The 14,955-nt window shown below is 35.5% G+C and overlaps 1 protein-coding gene across 3 annotated transcripts in view; it reads left to right on the top strand.

Annotated features, from left to right (window-relative positions):
• LOC106072218 (myosin light chain kinase 3-like) overlaps positions 1-14,955 on the top strand; it is a 63,665-nt gene that overhangs the window by 30,257 nt on the left and 18,453 nt on the right. For 2 of the 3 annotated variants that reach the window (XM_056044432.1, XM_056044431.1), the window contains exons 2-5: positions 6,518-6,594; positions 10,034-10,124; positions 11,436-11,639; positions 14,082-14,223. In XM_056044432.1, the coding sequence (XP_055900407.1) occupies positions 6,525-6,594; positions 10,034-10,124; positions 11,436-11,639; positions 14,082-14,223 (507 nt within the window). In that variant the 5' untranslated portion in view covers positions 6,518-6,524. Of the gene's footprint in view, positions 1-2,679; positions 3,931-6,517; positions 6,595-10,033; positions 10,125-11,435; positions 11,640-14,081; positions 14,224-14,955 lie in introns of those variants that run through there. The other variant, XM_056044430.1, reaches the window with a different exon arrangement.

Here is a 14,955-nt window from a genome sequence, read left to right as displayed (position 1 = left end):
TATTTTTTTAAAATAGCGTTTGAAAAAAAAACAGCACCGAAACCTTCTCCCAGATCTCACTCCTCCCCCCTTCTAACTGGTCCACAAAAGCGATTGGGTCATAGCGCACAGAACATTCTATAAGCATGAAAGTTGCTCTAAACAAAAACAATTTCAAATATGTTTCAAATATTTACAATCGTCAAAAAAAAATTCTTCTTGTTAGTCAAGATCTATTAACACGAAAAACTTTTTAAAATACTTTTAAAAAATACCTTCTTTATATAACTTATAGAGCAATTTGTGCTCATAATAACTCATGAATGTTAGATTTAAAAAAAAAAAAAGAATATTTTTACCCCACCTCACCCCCGAGAAAAAATCCTGGTGAAACAAATGTATAAATCTACTAGACTTTCTACTATTCTACTGATAGGCCTCTACATCTAGACGTAGAAGAAGGTACTTAAAATTTTCCTGACAATGAATTAATCAAACCATTGAATGAATAATGCCCCCCCCCGCCCCTACCCTCCATATGGAAATAACCGAAGACGTAGGGTCAGTTCGTTCAAGATCAATAAATAACCGAAGACGTAGGGTCAGTTCGTTCAAGATCAATATTTTCTGGTTCTCTAGCCGCCGTATTTTTTTTTAAACTATAAAAGTTGAACAGGAGTTTTCCCAGTAGTCTTTTCAATTCTTTTCCCAACCAGTGGCATAGCTAGGTATTTGAGGGCCCATGGGCTTGACCTTTTAAGGGGCCCTTGCATTTTGACATTCAACATCATGACATGAGACAATGTACTTAATAAATATGTGTCTACATGCAATTGCTAAAGTTAAATAAAATTAATACCAAGAAATAATTATTAAGACTTTTTTAAATTGAATAATATCATTGTTTATTGTCGAGTGACAAATCTCAATTCATATGGCCTCACATAGTGCTTTCTGTGTAGCAAAGGTCATCTATAACATCTAGAATTCTAGATTAATGCTGTGTATTATTTTTGACTCCACGTGAATAGCAAGATTACATGGCAGTGGCGTAATATTAGATATTTAATGTACAAAAATTAGGACATTCCCTTCGTCCAAGCTACGCCACTGCTCCCAACAATATATAGCAAGTGTCATATTTCTAGGCAATAATATTTCTCGAATAATACACAAATAATAATGAGACAACAACAGAGGGAAAGGTCGCGAATCACTCACCTAGAAAATTTTTTTTTAAAGGTGCTGGGAACAGTGCAATAGCCGCTCACATCCTACAATTCAGGTGGGGGGGGGGAGGGTTGATGCGAGATGTGAGCAAATGTCATTTCATAAAGCTTTGCAATCTAGGCACGTGCGCCCTACCTGAAGGGCAAAAGGGGTGATGGTGAATGTGGCCACGGGGGTGGGTAGATTGTAAGGATGCAAACCTTTGCCTTACATAATATTTGCCTCTGCCCCGTTGTGATCATGTTTTAATTGTTACTGCCGCCGAATGTAGGTCGTGAGTTTGAAGCCGAAATCCGAAGCAGGAAAAGTCCCTATTATGAATTGGTGCATGTAAGCTTGAGCTAAGTTATCTACCTTGCGTTGTCTTTAAATAAGTGACTGGAAGCAGTGGATGTGTTTCTTTTGGCAATCAAAAGAAACAAGGAAATTAAGCATGCAGACACACAGACCCACACACAGACCCAAACACAGACCCACTCACAGACCAAACACAGACCCACACATAAACCCACACACAAGCCCACACACGGACTCATAACAGACCCACACACAGACCCACTCTCAGACCCAAACAAGAGCTCACACACAGACACAATCTCAGCCCACACAGACCCACAAAAAAAAAACCACCACAGATCCACATTGGGTGTATATGAAACGTGTTGTAGCTGTTTTACCCCCCCACCTCCCCATCTCTTGGAACGGTCACTGTTATCGGGGTCACTTCTAGACACTTCTCGTGCTCCTAGTTATGTACATTTTATTAACAAAACAATCGCTTCTCATCAAGATGAATAATTCTTGGTACAATGTTATTGAAATGTTCATTAGGAGGTTATGTAACCAATACAACATTTGTTTGCGGCAATAGTCAAAATGCATTTAGGATATATAGTCTAGAGTCTAGAATAACAGTGGCGTCCTTAGCTTACGCTAGATCTTGCATGGGTCCTTGGGATCTTACTTGGTCCTGTGGGATCCTTCTATTGGAATTATGATAGGTCCTGTGGGGATCATTTTAGATCCGTCGGATCATACTTGGTTCAGTGGGGTCCTTCAAGGTCCATGGAATCGTACAAGGTACTGTTTGAGGTCCATCTAGATTCTTGGGATCGTACAAGGTACTGTTTGGGGTGCATCTAGGTTCTTGGGATCGTACAAGGTACTGTTTGAGGTCCATCTAGGTTCTTGGGATCGTACAAGTTATGGAAAATGAGTTAATTCCACGTATCAGTTTTCTGATATTGTAAGTTTTGGAATGGAATCTTTCATGATGGTGGAAAGGGGGCGGGAGAGAAATCTGCAACAACTTGTACGTCTGCTCCTGAACACAGCATTTCAAATATGGGCCAACTGTAAAGGTCAGAGTCTGGTGATTTTAAGAGAGAGAGAGAGAGAGAGAGAGAGAGAGAGAAGAAAAGAAGAGATGGTTGGAGGAAGAAAGAAAGATGATAGGAAGAGAGGGAGGTAACTAGTGCCAGTAGAATTAGAAAGCTTCCTCAGGTGAAGAGAGAACGATTTGATCTATGGAGTTTGAACCGAGCGGCTCGATCACCTTTTCCTTGGATCCTTTTAATTTCTTTTCGATTTCTTTATGCTGCCAGAAGACAAAAAAAATATTTCGTTGGAATATTTATAACGACATTGTTGAATGTTAGATGTTATTTGATGGTTTTATGGTTACAGAGTTAACCATTTTTAAAGATTTCTTTGACTGTATTGACAGTAGGATATACAGCATCCGATATTTAGATTTCGTGTTTACAAAACTGTATTTAAAAATCATATAGAGAAGTCCATCTTCTTATTTAGTTTGTTCACCTCAGTTTAGGTGTTGTTGTTTTTTAAATATTGTAAAATGTGTCTACAAATGTCAGTGGCTTTTCGTGCTTGATTTGTGTCCACGGGTTTTAATAAGATTGTGTTGTCTCAAAGTGTGTTCAAGACGAATCTAATAGTTTAGTCTCTAGTCTGACATGTAGATCTAAGCGTGGCACAGAGATATTAGGTTCAATTCTCTGCTTCACAGTGGGGCACGTTTGGATGACGTGGCCTTATGTACCGACAGGGGCAACTCGTCAATGTCCTCGAGTCTATATTGCTAAGCCAAAATTCACCCTGGAGTCCCTACTTCCGGGGGCTTTCAGGCTCCAAGTTGACCCCCATTGACGCCCTCACCCTCGGACTGGCCTTCATGTATGGCGGGGCGGACAACAGTAACCTAAGTGGAGTAAGCCAGATTGAGGAGAGATTGGAGCGGTGCGAGATACGGGAGGAGCGTGACACCGTGATACGTTGCGATCTTCCTGAGCCTTCGGTTGATAAGGACAAGTATATTGAGATGCCGGATCAGTGTGATTCTCAGTGTGATTCGTCAGAGGAGTGTAACGCTCTTCAGCAGTGTGACAACTATGGAAAGTGTGATTCAAATGATCAGTTAAAAACGCGTGTTTCGAATGACCAATCCAGGACACGCGTATCAGATGACAAATCCGACAGATCTGACCTTTGTATCACACGTTGCGACAATGCGAATTCAAGCCTGCAGTGTTATACAAACCTTCAGTGTGACAATTTCGAGCAGCGAGACACGCGTGTCCAGTCCGATGGGACTGGTCAGTGTGACGGGCGTGAGGTCAACAACAATGACAGCAATGACAAGGAAGGTGCTACGGGCAGCTCCATTCATTCGTTCGCTGACATTGTCTACTACAAAGCGAAGTAAGTTTCTCTGCCTAGTGAATTGTGGGATAGATTTGACAAAGCTGTAGGTAGATTTGATAAAAACAAACATATTTTTTAAAACTTGTACAAGAGAAAGAACCACACATTTACAGCAATGCCCTTTAATATTATAATAATTTTTCCCTTTCTAAAAAAACTAATTTGATTAATTACCACAAATTAATTAATTAGGGGGTATTTTTTCATTGATTCGTGTTTTATTAGGGACAATAATTAATTAGGTAAAATTTCAACTTGATCCTGGAAAAGGAAGTGGGAGAAATAAGGTGTTCAAAATTTGTACCAGACAGACAGACAGACAAACTGAGTGATTTGATATAAGCTGTAAAAATAAGTTTGTACACTACTGAGCGAATATATATTCATCAGTTCATCTACGAATGATATAGCGACTATCTATGCAGCTTAATTTCAGTTATAGTCATGTTTTAATTAGTATTTTTTTAGTAAACAACTACAAGGAAATGAGCCTAGCCTACGTCTTAGGAATCACAGTTTTATTCAGCTTATTATTTTACTACAAAAATAAAACAAAAACCTTTCAACTAAAATATCACAAATTTTACAACACTCTTCAAGACCAGATAAAAATTGAAAAATGATGGAATGTAGACCTCTGGGAGAGCAGTTCATGACCTATGACACACATGCCAATTAGCTCAAGATATTCATTTCATTACTGTTATTACTTTTGTCTTATAGTCAGTCCATGTTCCTTTAGTAAGTTCTGGACAATTTGGTCCAATCACTTTTGTACTCAGGTGGGAGTAGATTTGCATAAATTCTTTAGGCGCTCAGCTAGCACGCGAATCATTTAGAATGAAACATTTCTTGTCTACATCGGCCATTTGGGATTCAAACTTCAGCTCTTTCACTAAGCCACGCGGCTTACAACTCACATACCACATTGAAAGATTTTTCATTGTTAATACAGTTGTAGATTCTGTTAGTTCTTACAAGGCATGTATTAGAACGTTGCTTTCTGGTTACAAATGTATATGTATTTATGCATTGTGGGTTACCAAACCTTAAGAGTTACGATCATGAGAATCATCTTGATAATGGTAAACTGATTTAAGCATTAAGCCACTGCTTGAAAAATAAATCCGCAATGACATCAAGGGCAAAAAAAAATTAAAAAAAAAAAAATTCTAAATTCTATTGTACTAAGAACATTCAATGTTGGCAGACAAAAAACAAAACAAAAACTGTGACAGCGTTGTATAATATGGCTCTGTGATTGTATTACTTAATGGAGTCATTTTAAGCCACCTTTCCGCCCTTAAACACACCTTTCACTTATGTTCACATCAGCAGACAGTGTTACATTGATTTTTGCTCCAAAATGTCATCAGATCGGCTGATTCGTAAGTTATAATATATGACATAGTAATGTTTTGAAACTAAGATTATGAAAGTTAGGTTTTAAAATTTAGGATTTAAAAGATAGTTTTTAAAAGTGAGGTTTTAAACGCCAGGTTTTAAAAGTAAGGGTTAGGTTTGAAATGATGATAAAACAAAAAAAAAATAATTGTCTTAATAGATAGAGACATTATATGAAAAGCTACAAATTCAGGGGAAAAATTGCTTACGTGGCAAAAAAAAAAAAACAGCAACAAAAAACATGTATTAGTTATTTATCATATCCCCGTTACCTTTATCTCTTAGTCTGTTGGACCTTTGGGGCACCACTCAAGATCTGTTGACCGTTTTTCTCCATTCCTCTGTCCTTTGCCTTTTATAGAATCCCTTTCAATGACAGGCCTGTTCATTCTATTATCTTGTTTTCCCATCGCTTTCTCTGTCTCCATCTACTTTTTTTCCTGGTACTGTTCCTTGAAGGAAGGTGAATGTCCAAAGTCCGTTGATGAAATATTACATAAAACATATTTCCATTGTACATTCCTATAAGCACTTTAAAAAATGCATTGAAATATTCATACACATGCGCACCAACAATAGCACACAACAATACTCAAACAAAGTGATTGAATTACCTTTTCAGTATATGTACAGTCTTCAGAAACAAACAGTGATTCTTTAATTTCCTAATGAAAGTATGGGGGAAAAGATAACAAAGTTCATATTATTGCATACTAAAAATAAAAAAAAAATATTTTAATAGAAAACTCTTTCTTTATGATGGTATACATGTAGGTATTCTTAGAGACATTTTAATTTAAAATGTATTTATAGAAGCTTCTTTATGGATTGATGTTTTTATATTACCATTGTCCTTAAAATCTTTAGCTTGCTGTCCTTACATCATAACTGCTCTTAATGCATTAGTATCTTTATTTATGACGTGTCCACTTAACGTGTTAACGTAACGTGTCAACATAACCTGTTAATGACTTGTAAGCTTCCAGACGTTCCCTAGGAATTAAAGATGACTACGTCCTAGACCACACGTCCTGCTGGAGGGCGGGCAGAATTCAAATCCCGGACCAACAAGACGACAATGCGGACTACATAGTCCTACCAATGAATGCTAGTATTAATATGAACACATGTGTGTGTCAATTTATTCGTGTGTTCATGTGCACACTTTCTATTCCACCAGGTTTCTCATGAAAACAGAAAACACCATGAACTTGAGTAAGACAAAGGTGAAGGTCGATGAGAGTGAGCCCAACTACTGTAAGTACTGCATTGGGTGGTACCAGCAGCATCTTCATTATAATTAGATCTGCATTTTATGTAAACAGCTCGATACTAAAATAACTCAAGTTCCAAATTGGTAGACTTCAGACACTACACTGAACATTCTAATTCCATGTAGGCCCAAATTCCTGTTTAAATGATATCATATTATTAATACGATAGCGTCTCTTTATTGAAGCATTCGTCACAACTGTATAGATATGATAGTGGTGAATATTTAGAATTAAGCCATTTGAAGCATTTTGCGACTTTTACTGTTAACTTTGCTTTTAAATTATTTGCTATAGTTTCTTTTTGAAGGTTCATTTAATGTACTGTATTCTTGTCTTCTTCCAAAACATTTTGATACATACTGTTACATACAATGATAGTTATTGGTACTTTTAAACAGTTTAACTTACTTTTAAACAGTTTAACTTACTTTCTTTGGAAAGACTGTAAAAACAGATTAACTTACTTTTAAACAGTTTAACTTACTTTTAAACAGTTTAACTTACTTCTACTAAACAGTTTAACTTACTTTCTTTGGAAAGACTGTGCTGTTGAAGTTGTAAATTAAGTAAGAAAATGTCTAAGAGAAAACTAAAGCAAATTATTGCTCTGTGTATAGGTCTCAGACTTTGATCTATAGAAAATTTAATTCTACGGAGGATTCGTACCAACTTTATATTCAAACAATATTGAAATGATGCAGATTTTAAAAAGGTTTAGCCTAGATTTACAATTTTACACTGTTTGAAGCACTTAGACTTTTTAAAGCCATACGTTAGCGGTCATTTTAATACTCACAAAATAACAACAACACATATTCTAGATCCATATCATTGAATAAATTCTAGAAAAATCAAAAGTAGGAAGACGGGAAACGGGAATGTAATAATCTTATCTTATAAATTATAGAAGTTCAATAAAAAAAAAGGAAGAAAGTTATACCAATCTTTACTTTAATAATAATAATATCGTACAATTATTTGAAGCAAAGGGCAATATAAAAGAAATTGCAATAGGATTACGACTAGAGTACAATCATCTAGCTGCCTGGTCACGTGGTATGCGCTCTGGACTTTCGTTCGATGATATAGAATACTATAGAATAGATGGTGTCGGGTACACAACCTGCCCGCTGTCATCCCACGTCTTGCCGAGTGAGGTTTTGGCGAAGATGAAAATTATCCAAAACATGTAAAAAAAAAAAAAAAAAGCAAAAAAAAACAAAACTATCTAATAATAATAATATCTATACGTTGTATTGCAATCATTAATACAATATTTTAAAAGGTTTTTTGTTTACCCTTAACCCTTACTCTAGGATTGTTTGTAATCAAGCTTTTCTGATATTTAAGATTGTTCTGTTGAGTTTGAGCTCTGTTTATTTGATACAACGTCCGATGTGAAACGTCCGATTTACGAAGAAAACATTATTTAAGAAAAATTTTCTCTACGCTGACCATCAAAAACAATCACAAAAATGATCTGAATTGGTCACTTATGCCATGTCTTGAGGGAATACAAAGACGATTCAGTAACAGAAAACAAAAGGCTGTCCTCTAGACACAGAACATCAAATGACAAAGCTTAAAAAGACAGGAAATGAAAGAAAAAAAAAACAGGTAAAAGACAGGACGTCAAAGACAAAGCGTCAAAAGAAGGTTAAAGATAAAACGTCAAAAGACAGGAGGTTAAAGATAAAACGTCAAAAGACAGGACGTTAAAGACAAAAAAAGTCAAAAGACAGGACGATAAAGACAAAAAACGTCAAAAGAGAGGACGATAAAGACAAAAAACGTCAAAAGAGATGACGATAAAGACAAAAAACGGCAAAAGAGAGGAAGATAAAGACAAAAAAACGTCAAAAGAGAGGATGATAAAGACAAAACTTCAAAAGACTGCCTAGTTTTATGGCAATGTTAAGCGGAGAAAGGTGGAGAATAAAACAGGGGATTGACTGAAACAGCTTGCCAACTATAAACTAAAGTGGGAGAACTTGATTCCTTCCCATAATCTCCCAACAGTGTACAAGTATTACATGAATGAAATCTTTCAAATAAATAACAAAATACTTGCTTGTCTTTCCCTTCAACGCACTTTTTGTTGTGTAGTGTCTTGGGTGAAAAGCAAAACGTAGTCAATGGGTGGTCTGTGTTTTACATTAACCTAGCCGGGATGTTGAGCTTATATGTTGATAACTGTTCATTGTTCTTCAATGTCATTTTATATTTTATACTATACTTGAAGGAAGTCTCCCGAGCCCTACTTTGAGCATACACAAATAACTAGAAACATAACAAGCTAGAAGTCCGCGCTGTAAAACTAAACTGTTTCATTCAATAATTTTAATATACCTCAGAAAAAAAAACCCACGCTGACCCAAGTTTTAGAACAAATCATTTATTGTTTGTGCGCAGACTAAACACTCAATTTGTGTAAAGCATTCTTTTTTTCTGGGAGACCCTTCTCTATTTTTTCTTTCTGATGAAAAAAAGATCAACGCCTATGTTGATTCCCTCCTATCATCACCTTCTAGTGATGGTACACAGGATCAAATTGTTTCCCTTTTATTTACACCAACCTGGCAAAGTTTGTGTCTGTATTGGGTACAGGCCACGCCTAGTGATCGTAACAGGAAGTGACGTCATGACTATAAAAAAAATGTTCGCTAATGATCAACCAATTTACTTTTTTCCTTTTTAATTTCTTATTTTTATTTGTTTTGAGAGGATTAGGGAGCCATTGTCTAAACTAAGCATTAAACCTAGGGAGCCTTTGTCTAACTCTAAACTAAGCATTACAGCACTTCTTGCTAACTAAACGTAAATCTCCTTGCTAGTTAAAGGTGCAAGCCAAGAACTTTCTCAGCCTAAGATCGCTTTTCGGGACTTATTTTTTTTTGGCCCTCAATATAGAGTTTTCCATGCTCAATCCAGCTCAGAATTTCCCCATGGGGCGAAAGGGAAAAAAATGGCTTTGTTGATTTTTTTTTTTTTTGTATTATAAAGACTGTCTTAGTTTTAGGCCTACCTTGATTAAAAACCTTAAAATGTATTGCTTTTTGAGTCAAAGCCTGAACAACTGAAGAAAACAGCACACTTTTTTTCATTGGCACAGTCTGCAAAAGAGCTCACAGCTCAGCAGCAATAAAGCTGGCTAGAAGAAGAAGAAGAAGAGTCAAAGCCTGCAAATCTATAATACTCTGTACATAAATAACGGGCATTGCCGTTTAAATAATACGATCTAAATAGCAATATTTCTATTCTTATGGTACCCAACTTTTAAAAAATATCATTGTTTTGAGAGCCACTTTAATTTATTTAGTAAGCCTCCCTAAGAGTTTTTTTTATATATGTATTAATTATTCTCTATGACTCTCTATGATTCTCTACGACTATCTATACTTTTTCTTCTTCGTTATGAGCAGATGAGGAGGCGCCCTTTGAGAGGAGAGATGTGATGGTGAAGAAAGATAAGTGGGTCACAGATCTGTACACAGTTGACTCCATCCTCGGAAAGTGAGTTCACATTCGTTTCGACTGGTCTACAGTTAGAAGTTGTTCTGTTACACAGTTAGAAGTTGTTCTGTTACACAGTTAGAAGTTGTTCTGTTACACAGTTAGAAGTTGTTCTGTTACACAGTTAGAAGTTGTTCTGTTACACAGTTAGAAGTTGTTCTGTTACATTTCAGTGAAGACATGCATGACGAGTGTGGGGACATGTAGTGATTGTATACAGAACACTTGGCACATACTTTGATAGAATGGAGGGACCATAATAGGAAAACAGATTGGTCTTAGGAACCGTGACACTTGACCTGCTCGTTCAGCCTTGTCCCACCTTCTCGTTCAGCCTTGTCCATCTTTATCTTATCTTTATCTTTATCTTATTAAAAGGCTTATATCATCTCACGTTGTATGTTGATATGTCTGTTTGTAAGTCTGGTAAAAAATGTGCACAGTTATTCATTGGCGTGGACAATACATGAATCAATAAAAAAAACCAACACCTAGTTAATTAATTAAACGTGCATTAATAGTTTAGAAAATGATTTTCACATAATTTTTAAAAAATTATTTTTTTATATGAATTTATTTATACTGTTTAGGTTCAGTGAGCATCCAGTTGAAATTTCGGTTACCGTGCAGCCTTCATTGTGATATTTCGTTTAAAATGTATACTAGATATGAAACTTGTTTATGGTTTGTTTGAATTTAATTTTAATTTATGCTCAACTAAAACGTCTATCATAAAGATAAGTAAGTAAGTAATGGGGAAAAAAGGAAATTTTGCTAGTGACGTAGTTTAAACTTTTTTTTTCGAAATGTATATTTCTAACCATCTGCAATTGCTTATTGAACTTTCTTGTAATCAGCAAACTAAATCTGGCCATACAAAATATTTGATAATTCAAACACATTAAACATTCTTTCCTAATTGAACACCCTGGGGGCTGAGCTCCCATCAACCCTCCCACGTCAATACACACAATATTAAAGAGAAAAAAATAGTAAAAGTTGAATATCGTGGTCTAAAAAAAAAACGAGTTGTTTGGCTTTCAGGTTTTTAAGGAAAGACTTTTTAACCAAATGTAATTCCAGATGTTTACACAATATGATTTTTACGTGTCAATATCAAGATAAATAAATCTACCTGCCTTGAGTGTCTACGTCTGCTGTTACCAGAGCTATATTAATATGTGATTTTATTTCTCCTATTCTGCTTCCCCCTACCCCCAGAGGTAAATTTGGTGAGGTCAAAGGTTGTTTCTGTTGCTATACTAATAAATATGTGTTTTTATTTCTATCTATTTCTACACCTCCCTCCAGGGGTAAATTTGGTGAGGTCAAACGTTGTCGAGAAAGACGTACCGGGAGACAGCTAGCTGCGAAATTTATTGAGGTCAACGGCCCCCAGGACCGTCTGGATGTTCTGAACGAGGTGGAGATCATGAAGCACCTCCAGCACCCACGTCTTCTGCAGTTGTACGACGCCTTTGAGAACAGGGAGAATTTTTGTCTGGTCATGGAATTGTAAGTTTATAGTCTTCCTAAATATTTCATTTCATACTTCCTGACTCTATATTTCATTGTATTTTGACTTTCTGACTCTATATTTCATTGTATTTTGACTTTCTGACTCTATATTTCATTGTGTTTTGATTTTCTGACTCTATATTTCATTGTGTTTTGACTTTCTGACTCTATATTTCATTGTGTTTTGATTTTCTGACTCTATATTTCATTGTATTTTGACTTTCTGACTTTATATTTCATTGTGTTTTGACTTTCTGACTCTATATTTCATTGTTTTGACTTTCTGACTCTATATTTCATTGTGTTTTGACTTTCTGACTTTATATTTCATTGTGTTTTGACTTTCTGACTCTATATTTCATTGTTTTGACTTTCTGACTCTATATTTCATTGTGTTTTGACTTTCTGACTCTTTATTTCATTGTGTCTTGTCTTTCTGACTCTTTATTTCATTTTGTTTTGACTTTCTGACTCTATATTTCATTGTGTTTTGACTTTCTGACTCTATATTTCATTGTGTTTTGACTTTCTGACTCTTTATTTCATTGTGTCTTGTCTTTCTGACTCTTTATTTCATTTTGTTTTGACTTTCTGACTCTATATTTCATTGTGTTTTGACTTTCTGACTCTATATTTCATTGTGTTTTGACTTTCTGACTCTATATTTCATTGTGTTTTGATTTTCTGACTCTATATTTCATTGTATTTTGACTTTCTGACTTTATATTTCATTGTGTTTTGACTTTCTGACTCTATATTTCATTGTTTTGACTTTCTGACTCTATATTTCATTGTGTTTTGACTTTCTGACTCTATATTTCATTGTGTTTTGACTTTCTGACTCTATATTTCATTGTGTTTTGATTTTCTGACTCTTTATTTCATTGTGTTTTGACTTTCTGACTCTATATTTCATTGTGTTTTGATTTTCTGACTCTATATTTCATTGTGTTTTGACTTTCTGACTCTATATTTCATTGTGTTTTGACTTTCTAACTCTTTATTTCATTGTGTCTTGTCTTTCTGACTTAAGAATATATCTATTCATTGTGTCTTGTCTTTCTGACTCTATATTTCATTGTGTCTTGTCTTTCTGACTTAAGAATGTATCTATTCACTGTGTCTTGTCTTTCTGACTTAAGAATATATCTATTCATTGTGTCTTGTCTTTCTGACTTAAGAATATATCTATTCATTGTGTCCTGTCTTTCTGACTTAAGAATGTATCTATTCATTGTGTCTTGTCTTTCTGACTTAAGAATGTATCTATTCATTGTGTCTTGTCTTTCTGACTTAAGAATGTATCTATTCATTGTGTCTTGTCTTTTGTCTTTACTTTTCATTATGTTTGCCTCCTCATGTCTCTTCACTCTGTCATTGTGTCTGGTTGTTAGAAACATCTGCTTCTTTCATGCTAGACATTTCTTTCACAATAGTTTAGTCTTTTTTTTGGTTCAAACATCCACAATGGTTAACTACATTATTGAAGAGTTATTTTTATTATTTTTTGACCCCCCCCCCAATCCTAAAATAAAAGAAATGCGTTAACGAAAAAGTCGACCGTGTTGATTTGAATGGTGTGGATCTATAGACTTTCAAAAGAAAGTCGTCTGCATTTAGATTAATGAAAAGCTCTAAAATAACTATTTTTACCTAATCATAAAAACTGCCTGGTCGTAAGATTAGCGCTTACCCTCAGTACTGTCATCTCGATCGTGCCAGGCTCAAACACTTTCCGCTGCCATCCCTGCTGTAGGTTTGGGCTACGTCAGGATGTCATCATTTTCAGTTCTGAAGGCACATTCGAAACATGGAACACCAAACTCAGCGACTTTGACTTGGTGTAAAAAGGGGAAATAATCAATCTAGTTTGTATGCAGCCGTACAACTGCATTAGGGGATCGCATTTTTCAATTATCTTCTGAAGCAGTGCAAGTTCATGTCAGTTAAAGCCAAACGACTTCAACTATTTTCTGTACACTAACATCTCGCTGCGTATTTACTTTTGACCTGTGGCACCTTTTACTGGATATAAAGTAAATTCATATGGGTAGAAATGTGGCTTTATTAAAATATTACTTCTAGATATTTTGATCTATAAGAGACGAAAAGTAACAATTTTGTTTGTATCACGATCACACAACGGATTGATTTCACGGCAAATGAAAAACGGGAATTCCCCAAAACTAAACTATAGCAGTCTAGAAATGGTTTTCTTTTCGTATTAAGCTGCCAGGAGCTAGTTAAAGCGTTTGATGAGTTAACAAGTAGGGCACTTATCTTATTTCTGTTGTGTATCCTCCTTCTCTCTCTCTCTCTCTCTCTCTCTGAAAATCTCTAGCAATCCCTTTCTCTCACACTCTTTATTTCTTTTTCAATTTCTTTCCATTCTTTCCTATTTCCACCCTCATGCTGTGCCACCTCCTCTGCATTCACTAGAGTAAATGGCGGCGAGCTATTTGAGAGAGTCATCAATGACGACTTCATCCTGACAGAGAAAGCCTGCGTGATGTTCATGCGTCAAATCTGTGACGGCGTAGCCTTCATGCACTCTCAGAGCATACTCCACTTGGATATGAAGGTTAGTCGATCTAGCTCGTCCCATCCGAATCTAATCAGTTCGCTAGGTTTAATCCTGATCAGTTGGCTAGGTTCAATTCTGATCAGTTGGTTAGGTTCTATTCTGATCAGTTGGCTAGGTTTAATTCGGATTAGTTGGCTAGGTTTAATTCTGATCAGTTGGCTGAATAAAATTGACCTATATCATAATAATTTTCAATGTTTTCAATATCTATTAAGCAATGGTTGCAGCCATACCATGGTAATTGGTTTAAAGTTAAAGTTAAACTAATTTTACTGCGAGAAACAGATGAATTAACAATGAATTACAAAATGAAAAATATTTAGAAAGCAAAAGTATTGGCTGCTTGGCCTTAGTAATCTAAAATTCGTTAAAATCAGACTAAATTTACAGTTGATAATTGAACCGTTTCCATTGCACGTACTCGCTTGATCTGAACATCTTTAATTTACTGATGCCTCTCTCTCTCTTCTTCTTCTCTCTCTCTCACTTTCTCTTCTTATCTTTTTTTTAAATCACTTTATTTTCTCATTCTCCAAACGCCAATGCTCTTTCTTTTTCTCTCTACTCTCTCTTTCTCTTTCTTCCTATCTCTCTCTCATTCTCTGTCTCTCTCTCTCTCTCTCTTTTCCTCCTTTTCCTTTTATTCGCTTAATGTCTCCCTCATTCTCCCTCTAGTCTCTGTCTCTCCTTTCTCTCCTTAATTCTCTCTTAGTTTTATGAGCACGATGT

The sequence above is a fragment of the Biomphalaria glabrata genome, chromosome 10, assembly GCF_947242115.1.
Source record: "Biomphalaria glabrata chromosome 10, xgBioGlab47.1, whole genome shotgun sequence".
Lineage (NCBI taxonomy): Eukaryota > Metazoa > Mollusca > Gastropoda > Planorbidae > Biomphalaria > Biomphalaria glabrata.
This window is presented reverse-complemented; position numbering and strand designations above follow the sequence as displayed.